Below are 24,871 nucleotides of genomic sequence, written 5' to 3'. Positions count from 1 at the left end.
AGATTATCCCTAAACAGCAAACTGAAACCTGAGCATGTCTTTAATTCCAGAGGCTGTCACAGATGGTTCAGGGAGTGTTCCAGGCCAGTGTGGTCTACATAGCCAGTTTAAACCTAGACAGGGAGACATAGTGAGACCATCTCAAAACAAAAAACAAAATCCTTAAATATGGTCAGAGGGTCAGGAGACACGTGATTATGCCGATAATGAACTCCGATGCCAAGTGTTTTCCTGTCAAAACACAAGTTTATACTTCCAGGTTTTGCGGTTGAATGATTCATTCCATTCCAACCCATGCAAGGGCACGTATGTATAACAAACACATCGGGGAAAACAGGGCACGAAAATCAAATCAAACGCGGAAGAGCAAACGTTTTCCCTTTGGGGTCAGCAGCTCCGGCCGACACGCGTCACAGCCACCGCGTTACCGAGACCTGGAAGTGGGTGGGGACCCGCGACCCTCTCCGGGCGATTGCAGCCGGGCGGGGTGTGCGCCACCGAGCGCGGACCTCCCGCGCACCTCCCGCGCGCCTAGAGCGGCGGCGCCGGACCGCGGGGCGGCGCACTTCCGGCCGCGCGTCGCCGCTCGTGCACTGCTGGGCCTTGCAGCTGGCCTGCACCTCCCTCGGCTCCGGCGGGCCTCGGAGAGAGGGTGAGTGGGGCAGGACGCCCGAGGGGGGCGGGCGCAGAGGTCCCGGGAGCGCCAGAGCGCGGCGACGCGCCGCCCGGTGTCCTGGGCTGGCGGTGGCCACAGGCCTGGCCGCTCATGCTCGGGCCCACACAGCTCCTTCATCTCAAAAAATGAAGGGCGGCGTCATCACCCTCCTGCACCCCAGGCCTGACACTGCCTGCCTGGAAACTGAGGAGCGGCTGGGCTCCACTAGACACCCAGGTGCTGTGGGAGGCCCCACAGTCAGCAGAGATTGAGATCTGCAGGCAGGCCCGAAGTGACAAGTGACAGCATTGTCAAGACTGGAATTACTACGCACTTAATCTCTAACGTGGATGACAGTCTTGAGAAAGCGAGCAGCTGCTTTTTGTCCAAGAAGACAAGGGCTGAATGTGGTTTGCTCTCATTTACTGCCTAATACCTAGAGAGATGCATGTCACAAAGCCAGCAGTGCTTAAATAATTGCTGTCTGCCACCTGACCTACCGGGACTGTTCTGATTATTGAGTCTATTTTTAAACTTTTTATTGGAGAAGCATACACGGAGAAAAATTCCCAATTCACAGTCGAGCTAGTTTCACCCATGACCCTCTCCCACTTGTTTTAAAGTGATTCTGAAATGTACCGTTCAATCTGCTAAAGGTCTGTAAGATGTGACAGTTTGTTTTTGAACATAAAGTCATCATCAGTCTAGTTAGCATTTCATATTATCATCTATTATCCAATCAGTGTTTACATTCCCCTGTTGTCTCTTCCCTTACCAGTTTATCCAAATCAGAAGCCAAACAAACTACACATATTACAAATGAGTGATCTCTCCAATCTCTTTTGCTCTCTGAATCCCCTCTTGTGTTTTCCTCTTATATCGTACTAGCTGAAAAACCAAGCAATGCGTCCTATGTGTATTTTCCTACATCTTGCATATTGCCTTGTGTGTGTGTGTATATCATTATATCTATATTTATCTATTCATCCATCCATCCATCCAATCTATCTCCATGGAATTCCTCAGTAAAGTGGTATTTAGCCTTTTCTGGTTCTGATTCTACTTTTGGCAAGAAAACCTTATGGTGGCCTGCTGTGTACATGGAGGCCTGTTTATTTCATACTGCATCATCAATGTTGTTTTTTAGTTACAGTTATAAGAATAAAAGGCTGGAGAAAGGGTGGGGGTGAGTGGTGGTCCAGAGTGAAGGTCCCAGGTCAGTGGGGTCCCAAGGTAAGGAACTATGTGGAAGGGCATAGCAGGTTCCATAGCAGGTGAGGGTGACTGAGATGGGAGGGAATAACATGCCAGGCAGGTAGAGCTTAAATGAGGAGTTTATTTAGAAGGGGGAGTGAGGGAGAAGGGAAGAGACATAGAGGCACCAGGAACAGAAGAGAGAGGGGAAGAGAAGAAGGGGGGGTTCTGGTGGCCAAAGGAAATCAGGAGAGAGAGAAGAGTAAAAGAGCGTAAGTAGGCAGGGGTCTGACTTTTAAAGGGGTCCTTTACACCTGCCTGCAGACTAGTACTCATGGAACCCTGGGCTGACCAGAGTATTAAACATGTGCCTCACAGAATTCCCTATGTAATTGTTCTGGGATGGGACCTAATCATTGGTGTTTTTAAGCTCCCTGAAGTATTCTGATATGCTCCTACTTTGCCAGCCTCTTGTCTCGATCCATTATTTGTTGGAGATTGCAATGATTATGTAAAATAGAGGGAGAAGACTTAGACAAGAGATTAGGAAATTTTGAGAATGAAAATGCCTAACCCCAGAACTGTAAAGAAATTCATTTCCTTCCATCAGCTTCTGTTTCCCAGGTTTTCAGTGAAGTGGCAAACATCATGAACCTTAGATTCCAGTAACAATTACATCCTGTCCTTGCTTCTGCTTTTTACTAACCTTTAAGTTAACCTTCTACAGACTGTTATCCCTACCTCTTGAACATGACAATGCAATAAGGAAGGAATGCAATAAGCCTACAGGCACTAAAATCCTTAATTGTCAAAAGGTAAGCTTGGTCTTAGAAGCAAAAAATGTGGAGTAACTCTCAGAAGGAATACTGACAATGACCTTAATGCTGGCGTAGATAACCATCTTGTGTGTGAGGCCTGTGCAGGGAAAAGACAGTAGGAAGCTGTTTCCCAAAATGGAAAGGAAAGCTAAATGTTGTGTAGTTATAGAAGCATGTTTGGCCTTTTACTATATTAAAAAATTCACTACTAAATATAAAGCAAAAATAAATAAAACATTGCTCATTACAGCTGAAAACATTCCAGAGATTTAAGTGAGCAGTCTCCTGTCCATCCTTCCATCATTCCAAAGATCCAGGAGACGACCAATATTAATGATATATTGTATGCCCTTCTCACCACTCTCTTATGTAAGTGAAGAGAGGCTTGGAGCATTGCTCTAAAAAATGAGGTTATACTATAGCCATTTATAATTTTCCCGTTGTTATCCTTGTAGTTACCGATCAAAGTCTTTACCTATAAAATAATAGAATTCAATAGAATAATTAATATTAAGAACAGACACTAAGCCGGGCATAGGTGGGGCACACCTTTAATCCCAGCACTGGGGAGGCAGAGGCAGACAGATCTCTGAGTTCAAGGCCAGCCTGGTCTACAGAGTGAGTTCCACAACAGCCTCCAAAGCTACACAGAGAAACCCTGTTTGGAAAAAAAATAAATAAAAATAACCAGACACTAATCATTTTCCTGTTGACATAAATGTAAATTGCTTTAATATTTTAGCCCACCCAGAAGTACCACAGTAAGCATTATGAGATATAAATACTTATATCTATACATTAGATTCCAGAAAATAAGATTGCTTAGATTTTTTTTATCAGCAGTATCATTACATTGTCAAATTATTCTCCCAGAGTGTAATAGCAATTCACCCCTCCACCGTCAGTAACTTGCGATTACACCTGTTTCCCCATTTCCCATCACCCCAAATAGAACTGGCTGGCATTGCTTAATTAGCATCTGCCACTGATGTGTGGGAAATGGAGTCTCTTTGTTCTTTAATTTGCTGAGCACTTTTCATGCCTCTGGTCTTTTGAATGTATTCTATGACTTGGTGTGTATCTTCTTTATTTGCGTTTGTGTATTTTTTTGTTAAGTACATTTCCATAAATAAAAAAGGAGCTGGAAGGGACACATGTGGCAGTCAGAAGACAGCTGTGAGAGTTGACTCTCTTTCTGCCATGTGGGTGTTGGTGGATTGAACTCAGGTCCTCAGGCTGGGCTACAAGCTCCCTAACCCAAGGAACCACTTTCTCCAGCACTGCATAAACATTTTAGGAGGCTTTAATCTCCTAAAAACTATTTTCACTGTCTTTAAGTTTTGAGAATCTCAAATAAGTACTGTTAGTACTACTGTTACACACATATGTACACATATGAATCCATTTAGTGTTGCTCATACATCGTATGTTTAGGGCTGACCAGCTGGGGATTGGGTAACTAGGTAGTGGAGGAAGTCCTGAGTGAATGTGTGTTGTTGACATGGACACGCCCTTGTCATGGACCCTAGTTTCCTACCCATAGGAAACAGGCAAAGCCTACCTTCCCCACCCTGTGTGAGGCTCAGAGGGATGGCAAAGCCTTCCCCAAGAGTCCAACTGTGTTGACAGAGTGTGCACAAGATCTCCACCTTGGCACCCACCCCCCTTTATGGTCTGAAGACTGCTCCCCACAGAGATGGCTCTTGCTGAGATGAGCTAAACCTGTCTCCTTAATCCTTAATATGTCATCACCTTGCCTGCTTGTTCAGCTATGTGCAATAATCCTCTGTTCAACTCTATACAACAAACACAGCAAGCTTCTGGGATGTTGCGTTTGTCGATCAGAGAGCCCAGTCCACCCAAACCCAGCTGTCTCTGTGTGTCTGTGGAAGTTTGTCTTCATTTCCTTGCTGCCTTGGTCAGTTACATCTGTGAATCCATGTGGGACCCCTGTCAGGTGACTGGTCCCTGGAGAAAATTCATTCACCCACATTGATTGTAGCTCTTCATCTAGGGGTGGGACCTTTTGGCATTTCTGCCTTCCATGTGGCCATGTGGACTGGTGTCATCACCTGAAAGCAGTATTTAGGCAGCCTCGGTGTTGAGACTTCACATACTTGTGCAGCTTCCTGGTCACATTCAGAAGGCACATGTAGCACAGGTGTCCTGGTCATCTGACTCTTACAAAACTCTACTCCTTCTGAGATTTTTCCCTCAACTTGAGGTTTTGTGGACGTTTTATTTTTTGTCATTTGACTGAGTTTTTGATACACAGGCATTACAAAATAGTGTAATATTGCTTTTAAATTTCAGAGCTCCTTGCCTCTGCAAGAAAGACTTTTCCACTCCCCAAAGTTATATATTCTCCTGATCCCCTGCCCCAATGTTGAGGATGGAACCAGAGTCTCTTACATGCTAGGCAAAGACTCACTTATTGAACTATATCCCCAGCATGCTTCTAATTTTAAAGTATATCTAATCTTTTTTAATTTAAAATTCTATCTCATCTGGAACTGGTTATTCATAAGTTCCAGCTAACCTTCATTCACAATAGGCAACACACATCTCTCATCACAGCCACAGATCAGAGTTGGCACAGTGCCTAGATCTAGTGAGAATAGTGCCAGGAGTTGGCAGAAACCTGCACATTCACTAGAAAGAGTAGTTAGAGTCCCAGATGGAGACATACTTAAGACAGTTCTTCTGGTCTGTGCACAAGTCCTTGTGCTTGAGCCTTGGGACTTGGAGAAGGCAGAGGTGGACTCTGACCAACAATGAACTCTGTCCTTGAAGGAAGGACACCTTTTGCATTGCTGTGAAATATCAGTAGTTACCCAATATCCTGACCCTTCAGAGGAAGGAGTGGTCACCATGGCCATGACTCAGTGAGCATGATCAAATACTACTATCTTTTGTTCAGAACTTTGCCAGAACCAAATCCAGATGTTGTTGATTATGTTTTACTCTTTCTCTTTGGGCTGTTTTGCTCTTTGGGGGGCCCACTACTCAGCTCCCAGATAAATCACACTTGGAGAGACGTATTATTACTTATAAATACCCAGCCTTAGCTTGGCTTATTTCTCACCAGTTTTTCTAAACTTAAATACCTTTTGCTCCTGGGCTTTTTCCTTCTTCTCTCTCTTCTATACATCTTACTTTTACTCTTAATCTGTGGCTGGCTGGGTGTCTGGATGGCTGGGTGGCTGGTCCCTCTCCTTGCTCCTCACAGATTTTCTATTTATTCCCTCTGCCTGCCAGCCCTGCCTATCCTTGCTCCTATCTTGATATTGGCTGTTAAGCTTCTTATTAGATTATCAGGTGTTTTAGACAGGCAAAGAATCACAGCTTCACAGAATTAAACAAATTCAAACAAATTCAGCATAAACAAAAGTAACACTTCTTTTACATGGTTAAACAAATGTTCGAGAACATAAACAAATGCAACACACCTTAAAATAATATTCCACAACACCCAGGTGGGGCTTAGTGTTTATTAGGACTTTTAAAAAATGAACTTGTACAAGTATGGAGCCTTCTTATAGACCTCACCCTTCACTCCCCATTTTCTTCTGTACTAACAGTCTGGTAAGTTCATGAGTCATGTTGACAATTATTAACAAACATTATTTGGATTTTTGTGTTGTGCATTGTATGTACAGATATAACATTTCTATGTATATGTGGTAATGAGGTCAAAGCCAGAGCTTTGTACATGCTAGATAAGTAGTCTACCCCTGTTACATCCCCATCTCCATATAACAACATTGCTGACTTGATTGTTGCATAGAGCGGGTTTTGTTTCCTTAAAAATGTACTTCCCTGACATCACTGGCACATATCCATTTTTTTTTTTACTGTCTCTGTAGCTTTTCTGAGATTGTCATGGGGTTGGAATTCAACTACAGTGTTTTACTTATAGTGCCAGGTATAAGCCCAGACCCTTGTACATGCCAGGTAAGAGCTCTACCATTGAGCTAACCTCCAACCCTTCAACTATAGGTTTTAATGTATACATAATATATTATGTTATATTTAATAGATTAATATAATATATATTATATTTATACATATATATATTTGTGTATGGATGAAACATGAAGATAAAAGGACAAGTAGAACTGGTTCCCTCCATCATATGGATTCTAGGGGTCAAACTCAGGTTGTCAGGTGATCCCCAAAACTATCATGTTTTGTGTCTGTGTGCAGTTATATAAGGTTTGATGACTTGTAGTTTTAGGCAGTTAAGACATAACCACTACTTGGGGGTATAGCTCAGTGGTAGAGTACAGCACTATTTTAAACCACCAAACAGATCATTTTAGCCAGAGAATAAACAGGAATCGAAGGTAGAGCTCCATGTAGAATTCACATTCAGCAAGTTTGAAGATCTGGGTTCAATCCCAGCACCCACAATCAACCAGTCAATCAATTGGTCAGTGAATCTCAGAGGAACATGTTTTGGTGCAGGGATTTTTTTTTTTTTTTAATAACCCAAGGTGATATTTCGTTTGCAGGGTGGAAGATGTCTATGGATGTGACCTTTCTTGGGACAGGAGCAGCATATCCATCCCCAACCCGGGGTGCCTCAGCTGTGGTTCTTCGGTGTGAGGGCGAGTGCTGGCTCTTCGATTGTGGGGAGGGAACACAGACACAGCTTATGAAAAGCCAACTTAAAGCAGGTTAGTGTGCATCCAGCTTACCTGGATTTGCCTATCCGGATTTGCCTTCAGTTTTGTTTCAGGTCTTGACTCTTAGGGGACCTGTTGTTTTGTAACGGCCTGAAAGTAGCATCCACTTCAGAACTAGAGCTCTTTATGGCAAGACTTTGAAGAGCATCAGACATCCAGCAGTGCCTACTGAATGTCACATATACCTTTACTAGCTTCTCACTTATCCTGTAAGTGTTGAGAGAAGGGTTTATGAAGGCCTGGGTATGCAGGATACTGAGAGACACAGGTGTAGCAGATGGATCCTGTCTTAACAAGGGAGTGGTAGCCAGGAGATAGTCTTATGGGAATATGCAAAGGGCAGTTGATGAGTAGACAAGAAGGATACTGCTCCCTTTATTTATTTACTTGTGAATTGCTGAGAGAAGGAGATCCCTGGCTGGGCAGAATGGAAGTCCAACTTGAGGGAATGGAGTAGTGAGCCAAGACCAGCACCTGGAAGTGGAGGAGTTCACGGTGAGAATTCTGCCTGGATACAGGCAGACCTGGGTAATAGGCCCAGTTATATCTCAGGCTTGACTTTAGCAGAGCAGTGGGCTTAAATTTGCTTTTCTTGTCTCAAAGAACAGGGATACAAACTGCCTAAAAGAAATGTTATAAACCATGTGTGTGGAACTTTCTTGGAATCCTAGAATCCTGGAGGTAGAGATAATTGTGAGTTAGAGGACAGCCTGAGCTACACAGTGAGATCTTGTCTCAAAAAACATTGAAGGAATTACATATGTTAAGTAATTCATATCCTATATAGCTACTTTCATTTCATCATTTAATCTTTAAAATAATTTCTAATACCTAATCAATTATCAGGTTGTCATCATTTAAATCTTAAAGGCTTTTTCCTCAGGGTTTTCTGGACCTCCTGGGTTAAATATCCTCTCACTTACCCTAGGCATTCCTTTATTTTATACTATTTTTAATGCACTTTTTAGCATCATTAGTGTCTGAACTATGTTATTTAAATAGTTTGTTTTTGTGCTTTCACAGTGATGTACAGTCAGGTAGGTTTAGTGACACTTGTGTGACTGGTGAATGCCTAATAAGCACCTGTTCACTGTGAACAGATGAACATTCAGGGCCTCCCACTTTTAAGGTCTTGATAAATCATAGCTGTTACATTCATCAGAGGGTGTTAACTTTCTATTTAAAGAAGCACACTTCTACTGTTCAGGGACCAGAAGCCATCAATCATGTGGATACAGGAAACATGAAAAAGGGGGCACTAATTGCGTGGAATGCATGCTCGGGATGTGAGCCACCATGTCCCAGTCCCCATCATTGATACCAAAATCAACAAAGCAAAAGAAATGAGCATTGACTGATTCCTAAAAGCATTACAAAAGCATGATCTTAACACAGTGGTAAAAACTTTAAAAAGGACTATGTGCAAGGCCCTTGATTCAGCTCCCAACACTGAAAAAAGAAACAATTTAAATTACATAAATGTGTACATTGTGTGTGTGTGTGTGTGTGTGTACACACTAGAGCTGGAGGGAGGAAGGGAAGGAAGAAAAACATGTTGCAGAGGCTGCTCTGTTGACACATTCCTGTTAACCCAGTACTTAGGTTGTAGAAGCAGGAAGATTAGGAGTTCAAGGTTATCCTCTGTGCTTGAGTCAAGCCCCAGCTATATGTGACCTTGTCTCAAAGGAATAAGATTTTTGCACACATATTTTTATTGAAGAAATTCAAATAAAACAAAACTAGAAAATATAAGTAAGAAAAGCCCAAGTCTTAGACACACATACACACACACACACACACACACACACACACACACACACACACACACACACCTTCTCTTTTCTTGGAGGCGGAGTTCCATGTAGTCCAAGAGGTGATGAACTTGTTATGTAGCCATGACTTTGAATATCAGTCCTCCTGCCTCTCCACCCCAAGTGATGGGATTACAGGCATGGACCACAACATCCAGTTTTATGTAGGAGTGGGGAGTGAATTCAGGGTTTTGTGGGTGATGGGCAAACACTCTACCAATTGAGTTATATTCCCAGCTCTCACAGGTACATTTTGTATAAATACAGATGTGATAATGGTGTGAATATGTATAGAGGTATGTGTAATATGCCTAATGGAACCACAGTTTACTCAGCATTAGCTGTTTTTTTTTTTTATCTGAACAGTGTATGTCTCATATACCGTAGAAGAATAGATTTAATTGCATCATCATGTCTAAGGATGCTTACTGTTCTGCTTCTCTGTGGGTAGTGTTTCCCACCACTCCTTTCTTCTAAAGGGAAAGGAATCTGGTGTGATTTTCACTCTTCATCTGATAGCTTCCTCATACCTTTCATAACTGTGGTTGCCATTCCTTGTCTCTCAGAAATCACATTTCCCAAAATGAAATGCCTGGCCTTCTTGAAACTGATAACTGTGAGAAGCAGTTTTTCTCTTACTTCGTTTGCTGTGCTTGCTTTGGGTTCCCAGGCTGTTTTGTATTCAGCTTTGACTTTGTTTTGCAATAGATAGTGAGAAGGCCTAAAAAGTGATGATGACAATTTTAAGGTCAACATGGGATCTGGATTCAGTAGCTACTGTAGTTCTTTTGTTTCTAGAATCTTTGGGTGATACTGAGAGGTAGCCTAGAAAGGGGATATGGGGAAATTTAAGGAGTGTACTTTTATTTGAAGTAAAAAGCAAAACAAAACAAAAAACAGTAATAAATGAAGGCTAAAAAGAGTCCTGGGGTGTGTGGCTCAGTGAGTGAGAGCTTGCCAAGTATATGTGTGGCAGTCTAGATTCAATCCCCAGCACCATATGAAAATTACAGGACAACCATGAGAATGAGAAGAGCAAAGCTAGCAAGTATAGTGAGAGAAGAGCCTTGTGAGAAGAGAGACAACCTCCTGGGATGGGGGTGGGGTCCTCCAGGACCCAAGTCAGTCTCTGAGGCAGCCATTGCTCTCAGCCACTGCAGCCTGGGCGTACTCATTCTGGGAAGACTTGCTTTGAGAGCACTTGCTGTCAGAACAAATCACAGTGTGATAAACTGTTCCTGTTCTTTTATGGTATCAATAAACTGCTGTTGTACTTTTATGGTATCATATACTTCAGATAGGTGGCCCTTGAGCCTGTTCTACTGGAAATGTGCCGGTTGTGATTGTTACTTTCAAAATGTCCGTGGTGCATCTCAGAAAATGCTGATGTGGCATCCTGCCATTTACCAGCAGTAAATTCAGTATACCATTAGCTAAATCAAGTTAGAAGCTAAGCCAGTGTGCAGTGAAAAAGCTGTTGTATAGGTTCAGACTAGAAAAAAGAGTTGAGCCCATGGGATCTGCCTTCAGTCTGCATGCTGACATCTGATATCCATGTCCTCCCTCTTCACTTACCTTGTTCCTCTTCTAGTTTTCTTATCCTTCCTCCCCAGTCATTGTCCTGTTTGTCCCTTCCTCCACACCCTCCCCGGGACACATGCTCAGTCTTTGTTGGTGAATCCCTGTCCAGGAAGGAGACCATAAAAGGCAGTTTTGGGTTTAGGCCTGATCCAGTCAATTAGAACAATGGAACATTTCATTTTGCTTTAAGTACATGTTTGCTAGTCTCAAAGGGGCTGATAGGAGACAGTGTAACTGAAAGATGCTTTGATACTTGAGGCCCATTTAGTTAAGTGAGTTATCTTGATGTAAAGTGAGAATATGTAGGAGAAAACACTTGAAAGCTTTAAAACATTATAATCTGAAGATTTTCATAGAAAAATACTATTCTGGTGAGGCTGTTTGGTAGTTCACACCTATAATCCTATCACTTGGGAGTTAAGGCAAGAGAATTGCCACAAGTTCAAGGCTATCTAGATTACATAGTGAGTTCCAGGTTTGCATGGGCTTTAGAGTGAGACCTTGTCTCAGAAAGCAACCAAGTAGGGCTGGGTAGATGTCTCATGGGTAAGAGTGCTTGCTGTCCAACATGAGGTCCTGATTCAAATCCCTCATCTATGTAAAAAGCTGGACGTGTCTGTGTGGTGCCTATAACCCCAGTATTTGTTGGCAGTCAGGGAGGCAGATCCTGGGAGCTCATTGGTCACCCAGCCTAGCCACAATGGTGAACTTCTGGTTTAGGAGAGACCCTGTCTCAGGATGATAAAGTAGAGAGCAGTAGAGGAAGACACCCAGACTCCTCCTCTGGTCTCTACATGCATGGATATCCAAATATTCATGTGTATAGACCACACACATAACACCACATGCACCCCACACAAACACACACACAAAACCAACCAACCAGCCAAACAGACAGATTACAGAGCTTAATAAAGTCCCTCCCTCTGTTTTCTGGAGTCACGCAGAAAATGGAAAGAATAAATAAGTGTGTGGTAGCATACAGAATGTATAACTGCAGTCTACTGCGTTTTATGGAAGTTCTTAGGCTTGTTTTAAGTTGCTTCTTTTGTGGGATTGAGGATGTTCCTTAGTGGCAGTACAGTAGGTAGAGGAACTGTCCAGGATACACAAGATCAACCTCCAGCGTGGGCCTGAGGGGTGGGGATGCTGAGTCAAATAGTTTTGTCTTGGTATTTGTTTCTGAAAATTTTCCTAATATGTTTCTCTGTCTCAATCAAAAGGGAGAATCACCAAGATCTTCATCACACATCTACATGGAGACCACTTCTTCGGCCTTCCGGGCCTCCTCTGTACGATCAGCCTACAGAGTGGCTCTGTGGTCACAAGGCAGCCTATTGAAATCTATGGCCCTGTAGGGCTTCGGGACTTTATCTGGAGAACCATGGAGCTCTCCCATACAGAGTTGGTTTTTCCTTACGTGGTCCATGAGATAGTACCTACAGCTGATCAGTGTCCCGTGGAAGAGCTAAAGGGGTATTCACATGTGAATGAAGCAGACAGCCCTCCCAAAGGACAGGGGCGAACTATCTTGTTAGACACAGAAGAAAACTCATACTGTCTGGTTGACGATGAGCAGTTTGTTGTAAAAGCATTTCGCCTCTTTCACAGAATTCCATCCTTTGGCTTTTCAGTCCTGGAAAAGAAACGTGCAGGTAAACTCAATGCACAGAAGCTGAAAGACCTCGGTGAGTATCCCTTTCCTTCTCTTTAGCTGAGCTGCTTTAAGGAAGCCACTGGAAGTGTCAGGGTAGCCAGTTTCCTGTGTGGTCACAGTAAGCACTCACTTCCTTGGCCCAAAATTTGCTTATTAAGGAAAATCTTTGGGGTCCAAAGCAAAGCTATTCAGAGCAAAACTTGAATATTTAATATAATTGAATCTTTTCTTGTTAGCCTCCTGGATTCACATTCTCTTTTCTTTCCTTCTTGGCTGCACTGGGATTGAATCTAAGACACATGCTAAGCAGGCACTCTCTACCACTGAGCTATATCTCCAACTCTTTTGCTATTTTTTAGCTGAGCCAGGGTTTCCCTAACTTGCCCAAGGTAGCTTTGAGTGTAAGATCCTTCTGAGAAGCTGGGATACAGCCTGTATGACCAGGCCCAGCTCTGACTTGGTTAGAAAGGTGGTTTGAATTGAGCTGGTAAGTCCATGATTTAATTTTTATTTCCTTGTGCTTTCCTTTTTGTTGTTTTTTGGCCATGCTAGAGTTCAAGCCCATTTTCTCTGCTACTTAGCTGTATTCCTAATCTTCATGTCTTTTTTTTTTGAAGTTGTTGTGGTTTTGTTTTTAAAATCTGTTTCTATTTTTATTTTTGTTTGATACAGGGTTTGATACAGGGTAGCCCAGCCTGGCCACAACTCACTATGTAGCTCAAATTCAAACTCATGATCCTCCAGCCTCTGTCTCAAGATTGGTTGGAATTGGAAATGTGCACAGTCTGAGGTATGTTTTCAGTGACATCTTTGTGTGAAATGTGTGTGTGTGTGTGTGTGTGTGTGTGTGCCTGTGTGTGTGTGCCTGTGTGTGTCCTCTAATCCATGCATGTGCATATACAGGTCAAAGGTTGACATCAGGAGTTTTCAATTACTCTCTACCTTTTTGATACAGGGTCTCTCACTGAACCTACAGCTCATTATTTTGGCTAGATTGGCTACCTGGCAAGACCCTAGGACCTGCCTCTTTCTGTTCCCCCAATGCTAAGGTTACACATACACACCACCATACCTGGCTTTTACATAGGTGCTGGGGTCTGAACTCAGGTCCTCATGCTTGCTCAGCAAGCACTTTACCCTCTGAGGCATCTCTTTGACCCTTCAATGACATCTTCTGTGTCAGGATATTTTTGCCATGGGTCTTTACCTTACAACAGCAGCCAATTATCTCAAGAGTTTCCTTTCTATATACCTTGCCTACTCATCCAATCTTGATTGAATTAATTTGGCATTCAGAACAATGCACCTTAACTGGTTCTACATGCCATGGTTCATCGTAGTTGGAAGGAAACACACAAAAATGGGCAAAGGTCCTTGAAGAATTTGTGTTTCTCCACATGAGGCCATGATGTATAAGTGAGGAGACCTAAAGAAATGCAGGTCAGGTCCATCTTACTTCCAGCATCACAACTACACCAAGCGTAGCATGGACGTTCCTGTTTAAAGAGTGGTAGTGTTTCATCCGATTTTCAGTTTTCTTCCCCAACTAAAACTATATACTAGATAATGAGGGAAGTTATATATGTCAAAGGTATTTTTGTTATGTAATTCCTATGTAAATAGTTATATTTGGAAACTTTAAACATGATCCCTGTTGGAAATGTTGATCATATATTTGTTTGTGTTATCCACACTGTTAGTATATATTAAATGACAGTGAAGTTTGAACATCTGGAACTGCTACCATCTGCCAAGAAGATTAATCATGTATGATTGCCTGAAATTCCCCTTGACCTTATTTTTGGTTGTTTTGCTTGGTATGTGCATGTGTGTTTGCCATGGTGTGCAGACAGAGGTCAGAGACAGCTTTTGTGATTAATTCTCTTCTTCCACCATGTGGGTCTCAGGAATCAAACTGAGGTTGTCAGGCGTGGCTGTGAGGGTCTTCCCTGCTGTAACATCTCCCTAGTCAAACGTAGGGTTCTAGTAGTCCTCTCTAACAAGTTCCTGTTTAGTGAGTCAGTTCATAGACACTTGTTCTGACTAAAGGTATTGACTATATGATTATTTAGAACTACTCTTTAATATTGTAGTAAATAAAATATCCCCAAAACTGTTATTTTCATGCAAAACAGGAAATCAAAGCAGGAATCTTGAGTATAGTAAGGCCTCAGTGATCACACAGTGTAAACGTCAGCTCACCTTGTGCTAGGAAAAGGTGTCAGGTATAACACTATTGTTAATGACAGAGGTCTATACTGAAATTCTACAGTGCTTAAATATCCCAGTTGTCTACAAGTAGGAAAGCATCTCTTGCAGTTTGGAAAATAATCGGATGCCTCTAATTTTTTAGTTTTATTTTATATGTATGGCTGTATGTCTGTGCACCATATATATATATATATATATATATATATATATATATATATATATATATATCTGTCACCCTCAGAAGCCCTGGAACTGGAGTTACAGACATGTGTGAGCTGCCATGTGGGTGCTGAGAATTGACTCCAGGTCCTCTGGAAGAGGACTCTCTCCAGACCCCTGGGTGCCTTTGCTATTTGCTACACTGTTAAAGTTGTCTCTTTACAAATCATTATTCCATATCCTTCATGTAGTATTTTTTTCCTCATCAGGTGTACCCCCAGGTCCTGCCTATGGGAAGCTGAAAAATGGAATTTCTGTTGTTTTGGATAATGGAGTTACCATTTCTCCCCAAGATGTCTTAAAAAAGCCCATGGTTGGGAGAAAAATCTGTATATTGGGTGACTGTTCCGGGGTTGTGGGTGACGGTGGAGTGAAGCTGTGCTTTGAAGCGGACCTGTTGATCCATGAGGCGACTCTGGATGATTCCCAGATGGACAAAGCAAAAGAACACGGCCACAGCACACCGCAGATGGCAGCTGCATTTGCCAAGTTGTGCCATGCCAAGAGGCTGGTCCTGACTCACTTCAGTCAGAGGTACAAACCAACGGCCTTGGCTAGAGAAGGGGAGACAGACGGCATTGCAGAACTGAAAAGGCAAGCTGAGGCCGTGTTAGGCCTCCAAGAAGTGACTCTAGCAGAGGACTTCATGGTGATCGGCATTCCAATCAAAAAATGAAACCAGTGCTCCTGAATGCGTAAGCGTGGACTTGGCTGTGGATGTGTTGTTGGTTGTGAGTTACTTTTGTTTTTTTCTTAAAGGTTTGGAAATTTTTTTCCCCTTAAAATTATTTTGGCCCTAATAATCCTAAAGATGGAGCTGGATTGCTGAGCTGAATCATTAGTGAGAGGAAACAATATTTTTAACAATAAATCATTTTTTAAATGATAAAAAATACCCATCATCCTTCTTAAAGTACAGATGTGACAAAATAATAGGTTTTTCATGGACATTCCTCTTGTGTCTCTTGCCACAAATAGAAGCCAATACTCCACACAGTGTTGGACTTAGCTCTGCCCAGCTTAATTGCCATTATTGGCAAAGTGTCTAGGACTGGGTCCTCTCGGCTGAAGAATGGTATTTGGCAGTGTGTATAGAGGTTGTGACCTAACACAGAGGTAAATGTGTGGAGGCAGCATATGTGCACTATTGATGGTAACAGATTGGGGTTCCACTGGAATAGTCATTGCAGGTTTGTACTAGGTTTTATCTTAGCATTTTATTCAACGTTCTGGTTCCCTTCAACACATGGTCCTGGCAGTCTAGTAGGAATTGAATAGCATTGAATTATTTTTCTTGTTGCAGTGACGGAGGGGAGGTGATGGATCCACAGTCAGTCAGTGGGAGTCAGGGATGCCCTCCCTGTGCTCTGCACTGTTTCGGTTAGTCCTGCATAAGCATTACTTTGAAATTCTAGGCCTGTTCAGAGACACAAAACTTTTATTCCCAATGTGAATGTGATTTGCCAGAATTAGTGAAGTAATGGATTGAATTAATAGATAAGCTAAAGCTTTCAATAGATGGCTAGAATGAAATGCCACATCAAGTATTATTTGGAAAACATGAGTCATTAAGTAAAGCTTGTGACTGGGTAGAAATAGTCAGGATTCCACCACATGGGGAGAGTGTCTGCTCCAGGTCTAGCGGCCCAGGAGCTGTGCTGAGTTGAGTGGGAGCTGGACAGAGAGCTGCTGGCCCTGCTCCCATAGACTAAGTCAGCAGTCAGAGTGGCCCCTGCTGCTGCATGCTAAACTGCCTAGGCGATTCTGAAAGGCGTGACAGCTGGACTAGCCTAGGAGGGGAAAACAAAGTCTTTTTTTCTATGTACTTACATTGAGGGTATATATAGAGATATTTTATAGATTCTTATACATATGTTTGTGTATGTGCATAGTTTATTCATGCATATTTTTACATGAAGGCTGGCCTCCCTCCACTATTTTCTTAAAATAAAGATATTTTATTGGACAAACAAAAACTAGGAGTTTATTATCAAAAAAAATCCTCTGTAATTAACTCTGAGGCATTATTTTTGGCACAATAAAAATAATGAAAACCATAAAGGGGCAAGCAGATGCGTGATATAGAGAAACACTGACTATAAGGCTTCAATACAAAACACTTGCTAACAGACAAGTCCTTAACTACCTTTTTCATTAGCACCTACTCCACCATTAAATGGTCTCTGAAAGTAGGAATTTAGTGATTTTATTTCATTTTAGAGTTGTATCTTAGAGCACCAAGGTTGTTTTCTGTTAGTAAAAGTCAAACTGACATGGGGTGCTTATGTACAAATCTCTGTGTCTCCAAGTTGTTACTTTGTTGTAATTGGTCTCTCTGAATGTTAACAACATCTTAGGCATGGTGGCACAGACCTGTTTCCTTTGCAGTTGTGAGACTAAGGCAGGAGAATTTGAGATCCAGGAGAGCCTGGGCTACATAGTAAGATTTTATCTCAAAACAAAACAAAACAAAAGGCACCTGACTTATATATTTCATGTTCATTCACATTCCTAACCACCACATAGCACTGACATATTTTATTACTCTATTGAAGATATGACTTTGCTCAAGTCCCACCTTCTTCCTGTCTTCTCTCTCCCTTCCTAACAAGTCTCACTGTGTAGTTCAACCTGGCCTCAAGCTTACAGTCCTCCTACTTGAGAGGACTAAGCATGCACTTATAATCTGACCATAATGTTTTGAATATTTCTTTCCCAAAAATTGGTTATAATTTTTAGGCTGAAAGTATAGCTTTGTGGTTAGAACACTTATTTAGAATGTCTGAGGCACTGGGTTTGATCTGTAGTATAAAAAGGAAGGATGACTTTTGCCTTGTAGTGAAAATAATTACGCCTTTAATACATATACTTCAACTCTTATTTCTTTGACTATTCTGATGCCAGCTTGAAATTTTTCTACTTCCTCCTACTAATGAAATAAAAATCTTTCTTCAGTGTGTCCATCACAAATGGAGTGATGACACTTTATCTCACAGAGGTGTATGTATATGGTGATGTGTACTAGATCTGTCCTTACTGGCAGATTTGAGGGCTAATGAACTAATAAAGGCAGTCAGTGGGGGTATTGCCCCCACCCCGTCCTTCTCTTTTTTTCCTTTGAGATGGGTCCCATGTAACCCAGACTAACCTTCAACTTGCTATGTAGCCAAGGATGAACTTGACCTTCTGATGCTTCTGCCTCTGCCTCCAGAATGCTGGGGTAGCACTCATATGTCACCATACCAAGTTTGCATGGTGCTGGGGCTCAAACCCAGGTCTTTGTGCCTGCTAAGCAAACACTACCAACTGAGTTATATCCCAAAGCCCAAATATGTGGAGGTTTTGTTCATTATTTATAGGGAAATATTACAAAGGAAGCACTGGTTGTGATTTTGAATATTCTCTCTTGATACAGAAGAACTATATGTAAGGAGATACTTTGGGGTAGTGGTGTGTAGTTTTTTCTTCTCTTTGGTGTACAAAAATGAAAAACAACCATTTAAGCATACCATGTTTTAAAAAGCAAGAAAAGTGTCTGGGAACCCAGCTTGGGTAGGAAAGTGGTTAACCTGAACAAGGTCTTGGTTTGATCCCCAGTGCCCCCCACTTGACCTCCCCCTCCATGAAAAACAAGGGACTATGAATGGTTAAAAGTGGATTCAGATTATAATAATGTGTGAAAATGTGATAATGAAACTCACTGTTTTTTACAAGTAATGTGTACTAAGAAATTTTCTAAGTTGAGAAAGCAGTCTTGGCAGAGGGAGCAGGAAGTTTAGGGGGAAAGGACTACCACTTTTGTTGGTGGCTTTTGAATCACTACTATGAAGGGTGTTATGACTATTTGTATGTATATATCCATTTAGTATAGTGATTGCATCAGCACACCCATAGAGATAAACCACTTCTCTGAATAGTTAGTCATCTCCATATTGGCACTCCAGGCAGCTGACAATTCAGCTCAAGTCCTTATAATATTCCTGTTTATCATCTGTACTGTAGCCAGAGTGGAGTTTTCCCCCCCAAAATGTAAATTTTTGCCATCCCTCCCTGGCTTGAAACATTGTAGTGGTCTGGATTCACTCATTTCTCTAACTTAATCTTGCTACCCAGTGTTACTCAAGTTTGCAGCCCCAACCATGTGGGCCTTCTTTCTGTCTTTAACCAATGTTTTCTGATGTTCTAGAACCTTCCAGTGGCCTGCTTCCTTCACCTAAATGCCATTTGCCATTCCCCAAACCTTCAGACTGCATCTGCTGTCAGGCCTCATGGACTTTGCCTGCCCAGCTCCTGCTGGGTGGTGTGTTTTTCTCTGCACCCATTTTCCTGGCACGTGTCACTCACAGCTTGTTTCAGCCTCTGTATGTGATGTTTCTCTTTCACACCAGCTCTCTGCGCCGCGCCACACAAGGGCAGAGCTGTGTCTGCTTCTGTTCCCCTTTATGACTACCCAGTGCCTAGAACATCAAAGGCATTCAATAAATAGTGTTGACTGGATCAAATGTTCTTGTCCTGTTATTTTGTTCATACTTAATACTTTGTTATCACCTCTCCCCCCACATACCCTCCCTCCCCTGTTCATGTTAAAAACACACAAAATCTATGACACTGAGGAGGAGGTGAAGAGTGCTTGCCTATGATATTAATGGGCAAATCCTTACAAATGACATTTTGAAACTTTGGTTTGGTTTTCTAAGACAAAACCCTAGAGTCAGGGAAAAGACAAGAGAAAGATTTGCTCTACCCAAGAGTTGGATGCCAGCTTTGGCTGTGTAAGGGTATTACAGCAAAGAGAGGAATGGGGTGTGAGAGCTGAGCCTTGGGCAATACCTAGAGATTTACACAGGGTAGAGGAATGCTCTAAGAGCCTCGTTCAACTTTTTCTTTGTTTTGCTTTGTTTTCTGCTTTTGGAGACAGGGTTTCTCTGTAGCTTTGGAGCCTGTCCTGGAACTCACCTTGTAGACCAGGCTGGTCTTGAACTCACAGAGATCCACCTGTCTCTGCCTTCCAAGTGCTGGGACTAAAGGCATCTACCACCACTGCCCAGCTTCATTCAACTTTTTTTTTTTTTAAGGAAATAAGAAAATAATTTATTCTGACCCAATTAAGAGTAACTGTGACCTGGCAATACTGATGCACGTTAAATTGAAAGATCTGTTTTGTTACTGGCCTTGTTGCTCAGAAGTGAATCCCAGCCTAGCTTTAAACTTTGAGGTCTGCTAGGTCCATGTTTAGAGTATCCCTTGCTAGCTGTGAATGGCACTAATTGAGAACAGTATTTGAATTTTATGACAGTCTTCTATTGGGAAGGTGCACAGCAGCGGGAGATAGTGGACAATCCCTAGTGGAGAACAGTTTCAGAATTTGTAGTCAGCTAGCCATGGAACTGTCTCCAAGAAATGACCAGAAGGTTAGACGGAGGCATAGACTTCTTACATAACCCACAGGACAAGCCAGCTTCAGTCACATCTAAAGGACAAGATGACACTAATTGACACCTAGACTCAGATATTTCTGTATTCTTGATGAAGTCTGAGGGTTGAATAAGGCTGCCCTTATTATTCTGGTTAATAAGGAAGTTGGGGTACCTAAGTATACCCAAAGAGAAAGAAAAAAAATCCACCCCTAAATAAAGCTAGCTGAGAAGTCCTGCTACTCAGATGTCAGCCTGCTAATTATATACTCAGCAGACATGGCAGGTACAAAGATTAAATTCACCCAAAAAAAAAAAAAAAAAAAAAACCAAACAAACAAACAAAAAAAAAGTGCAAGGGAAAAGCGAGGGATCAGGTTTTTCAGCAACATAACTCTCCTTAGTTGTCAGGCTGCTCAGACAGCACTGGCAGAAGTAAGCAACATTTAGTTCAGTGTCACCCAGAGAAACAAGGTCATCTTGTCCAGGTTTTCCACATTGTTGTGACTTCCAGAGGAGACGTCTGGACTGGAACTGACCTTCTTGAAGTGCCCAGGTCTTGCCACCACAGGACACATTGACATACAGCTAGCAAAGTCTAGAACACAGTCCCTTTCTCCTGGACAGGCCTATCCTGTGAGGCAGTATCATGTAGAACATAGTCTTGGAACTAGCTGACTTTCTTGAAATGCACAGCCATACTTTTAAATGAAACACTTCCAGCGTTTGGTCCTCTCAAAACAAGGAGAGCCAGTGGCATGCTAGTCCTATAGTGTGGTGTCAGAATGAGAGCCTTCAAGTTACCAAAGACAAGGAAAATGGACAGATTGGTATGAAGGCTGTAATGTTAAATGACTAGGTAACAAATTCTTTCACAAGTTTCCAATTTTTTGTTTAGAAAAAAATGAAGGAGGTTGTAATTTGTCCTTTGTAATTTGTAATTTGTAATTTGGGCTTTTTGTTTTGGTTGGTTAGTTGTTTTTGTTTTTGCTGGGTATTAAACTCACAGTGATATTTTAAAGGCAAACAACTTTATTGAGCTCGAATTCACATAGCTTACAATTCAATGTGCAAATACCGCTACTGCCAGTTTAAGAATGTTTTTATTATCCCCCAGAGGAGCCCCACAATTTTGGCAGTTAGTCATTCCCACTTCTTACTTTTTCTCTCCTCCCAATCCCCCTAGCTACACAAAACCTCCAGTCTGTTTTCTGGTTCTAAAAATTTTCCAATTCTGAATATTTTGTATGAACAAACTGGTATAGCATGAGCTATACCAGCATATTTTCAAAATATATTCCATCAGTAATTTGTCCTTTTATGACTAAATACTATATGGATATACTTCATTTTATTTATCCATGCTTCAGTAGATTGGGTAGATTATTTTAAAATATTTTCTATAAAATACCTATATTAGGAATGTAAAAGGAGATATTGATACAGATTATATAAACATCAATATGATATAAAAATAATTTGATAAATAGTGTTAATATTAGGTGACATTACTAAAGAAAATTTTTAAAAAGTCAAAAGTTGGGAGCCAAGCATGGTGGTGCTTCCCTGCACTCCTGGCATTTAAGATGTTGAAAGCAGCCAGCTTGGGCTGCCCAGTCAAACTCTATCTCAAAAAACAAACAAACAAATAAACCATCAACAAAAACATGGACCAAAATAAACTCCCCTGCCTGCCCTGCCCTGCCCTCTCCTGTCCTCCCCTCCTCTTCCTTTCCTCCCCTCCCCTCTCTTTCTCTCCCTTCCCCAAAGGTTAAGCAGATTATTTTTGTTTGCCAGTAGTCCCAGCTACTTGGGGAAGGTATGGAACCCAGGAGTTTCAGGCTAGCTATGCCAACAAAGTGAGACCCTGACTCAAAAATTAAAAAAATAAAGAAAGGAAGGAAGAGAATAACCCAAAATATAGTTTGCCAGAACTTATACATTATTTAAAAAAAAAAGTTGAAAACACTAGTATGAATTTTTCAAAGAATTCTTAAGAATATTATTTTTAAGAAGAACAATTTATGGCTAAATATTGCAATTTTTGCTGGTTTCTATTAGTGAATTATTCTAAAGAAAAACATCTTTCTTCCACAAATACTTCTAGAAGGAAAAAAAAGGGGAAACTTGTCCAAGCTCATTTTATGAGGTCAATGTAATCTAGATGATGCCAAAATGGAAGGACATTAAAAGAAATGACAATTACATGTTAATTTCCCCCATAAAACCCTGAAGAAAATAATGAGTTAATTGAATCCAGTGACATATATTAAAAAGGACATCTTTATAAGGGGAGTCCGTTCCAGGAATGCAAAGTTTGTTATCACTGAAAAATAATTGGTATTCACATCAACAAAAGGGAGCGTGGTAAGATGATCTCCCAGATAGAGAAATTTGTGTATAAAACTTAGCATTCATTTATAATAAGAATTCTGATCATATTAAGACTATGGGATGCCTTTATTCTGATCAGTAATACCTGAAAAATACAGTAAATATTGTACCTAGTAATAAAAGTTTTGTCTCTAAGAAACATTTAAGGATATCTACTTGGTATCATATCCATAGTATAGTTTTTTTTGGTTCTCGTTCTTTTTTTTTTTTTTTTTTTTTTTTTTGGTTCCAGCTTTGTTATGACAAAGATGGGGACAATCCCCACCTTATCTCTGGACAGGGAACTCTCCTACCTTGAAAGTCCCATTTGGAGAGTCACACATGATCCCACTTCCCCATGCCCAAGCCCTAGGAACCTCCTGAGAAAGAGGGATAGACAAGCAGGGCCTTCTACAGACACCACCAGATTGCACCTGAACTCCTGCTGAAAGGGATGTAAGGTGATGCTTAGTTCAACCCAAAGGGTGAGATGCTCTCACAGATCTTTTTTGCAGAAGCAGGAGCCCAGCTGCTCCTCCAGTGAAACCTGCTCACTCGGTGAACCAGCTGCTAGAAGGAGTTTGTTTTGGTCTATGTTTTTGTTGATGGTTTTCTTTGCTGGGCACCAGGGTCTTGTAGTCCATGCTCTGTGGCCAGAGAGGCCAGGCTGTGCAGTGGGGCCAGCACGAACTGCAGTTTCTGTTCAGGCACATCAACCTTGGACTGCAGCCTGTGCACTCTCTCTCCCTCCCTTAAATGTGGGGTTTGGGGTCACCGGGAAGCCCCTCTCTTGGGCAGGCGGAGCATCTCATCTGCGGATGGGCTTTGCCCCTCCCAACACTGGCACCAGTAACTGCCCACAGTATTGACACAGCGCTGGAAACAGCTGGCCTCTTCAGTGCTGCATTCACTCACTGCTGTCTGGCAAGTATCTCCCTGCCATCACACAGGGTGGCAGCAGTGACCTGGCAGGATGAAACTCCCACCATTCCAACATGGAGGCTGGCATGTTGCAGCTCTACAAGAGGATCCTGGGGTGCCCACTGGTCCTCTTCCAACCAGAGCAGCAAGCATAACTGGCCTGGTGGGAGTCGCCCAGGGCTGTGAAGATAGACAGTCAGGTAGATGGTTCTGTAGTTATAGGCTCAGTGTCCATTCCAAGTGATGAGGAAAGGCTAGTATTCATGCTGCACAAATGACTTTGAGATAGGGTCTCCCTGGAAAACCTCACGGCACACACTCTGAGGCTGGGCCTGAATACATGATCAGTACCACCTGCTGCCAACATTAGAAACCATGTCACAAGCAGATCTTGAGAAGCCCCAACATGGTCTGTGTCTCTAAGTGAGGTACCTTTCTTCTATTGGTGGCTGTGTGGTCCTGGGCATTGTTGCCTAACTGTCTTGGCCAGTACAATAAAGCAAAACATATAAATATAAATAAGTAAATATGTAAGAACTAAAAAAGAAAGAGATAAATGGTCATTGTAGGCAGGTGATGTAATTACATGGGTAGGAAGTCCAAAAAAGAACTGAACAGATAACCTGTAAGGATTAATAAATGAGCTTAGCCTGGTTGTGGAACATAGTTAACATGTAGAAAATAATGTTTATTTATAATATACAGGAAAAAGCCCCCTTTGCAAGAGTTATGACTTAGAGTGAAAAGTGATGTCTACATTTTCAAAAGCTTTCAGAGGGCATATGAACAAAAAACGTTTAAGGGTCACTGGTGTAACAGATGAAATCATAGGCACTGACACAAGCCTATGGTGTGGCTTTGGAGAAATTACTTCATCTTTCCTTTGGCTAAGTTCCTCCGTCTATCAATGTGGGGTAGCAGCAGGATTCTAATGAGTATGTTGTCATGGTGACTGAATGACTAGTGCTCAGGACAGAAAGTTCTGTATACAGATCCACCATTGTCAACTTGGAGCCTGAGGTATTACCTGATCACTCTCAGGGAGTTCCGGAAGCTGCCTCCAGGAGTTCCATCAGCCTGTAGTATGGGGGAGACAGCACCTATAACCCCCAACCTGGGGGAAGTAGGTGAAGGGCAACTGCTTCCCATCTGTGTTAAGGTCCTCAGCCACACATGTGGATACTCGGTACTTGAGCTATTGCTGTTTCCTATCAAGATGTGCTGGAAGCAGAAAATAGTCTCTGGATTTCAAAGACATTATGAAAGTAGCATAATTCAATTTTAAATATTGATTATAAGTTAAAGTAATATCTTACCATATTAGGTTAT

At 41.9% G+C, this 24,871-nt stretch overlaps 1 protein-coding gene across 2 annotated transcripts; it reads left to right on the top strand.

Annotated features, from left to right (window-relative positions):
- Nucleotides 1-490: 490 nt before the first annotated feature.
- On the top strand, nucleotides 491-19,336 carry Elac1 (elaC ribonuclease Z 1). 2 transcript variants are annotated; one of them, XM_051201262.1, is made up of 4 exons: nucleotides 491-652; nucleotides 7,182-7,346; nucleotides 11,971-12,435; nucleotides 15,044-19,336. In XM_051201262.1, the coding sequence occupies exons 2-4, from the start codon at nucleotides 7,190-7,192 to the stop codon at nucleotides 15,508-15,510; spliced, it is 1,089 nt and encodes a 362-aa protein (XP_051057219.1). In that variant the 5' UTR covers nucleotides 491-652; nucleotides 7,182-7,189; the 3' UTR covers nucleotides 15,511-19,336. The 2 variants fall into 2 exon arrangements, with proteins under 2 accessions (XP_051057219.1, XP_051057220.1); XM_051201263.1 differs by lacking the exon at nucleotides 491-652 and adding an exon at nucleotides 2,535-2,664.
- The last annotated feature ends 5,535 nt before the right edge of the window (nucleotides 19,337-24,871 follow it).

Source organism: Phodopus roborovskii, unplaced genomic scaffold (assembly GCF_943737965.1).
Source record: "Phodopus roborovskii unplaced genomic scaffold, PHOROB, whole genome shotgun sequence".
Taxonomy (NCBI): Eukaryota; Metazoa; Chordata; class Mammalia; order Rodentia; family Cricetidae; genus Phodopus; species Phodopus roborovskii.
Note: the sequence above shows the minus strand (reverse complement) of the source record. Positions and strands in the feature narration are given on the sequence as shown.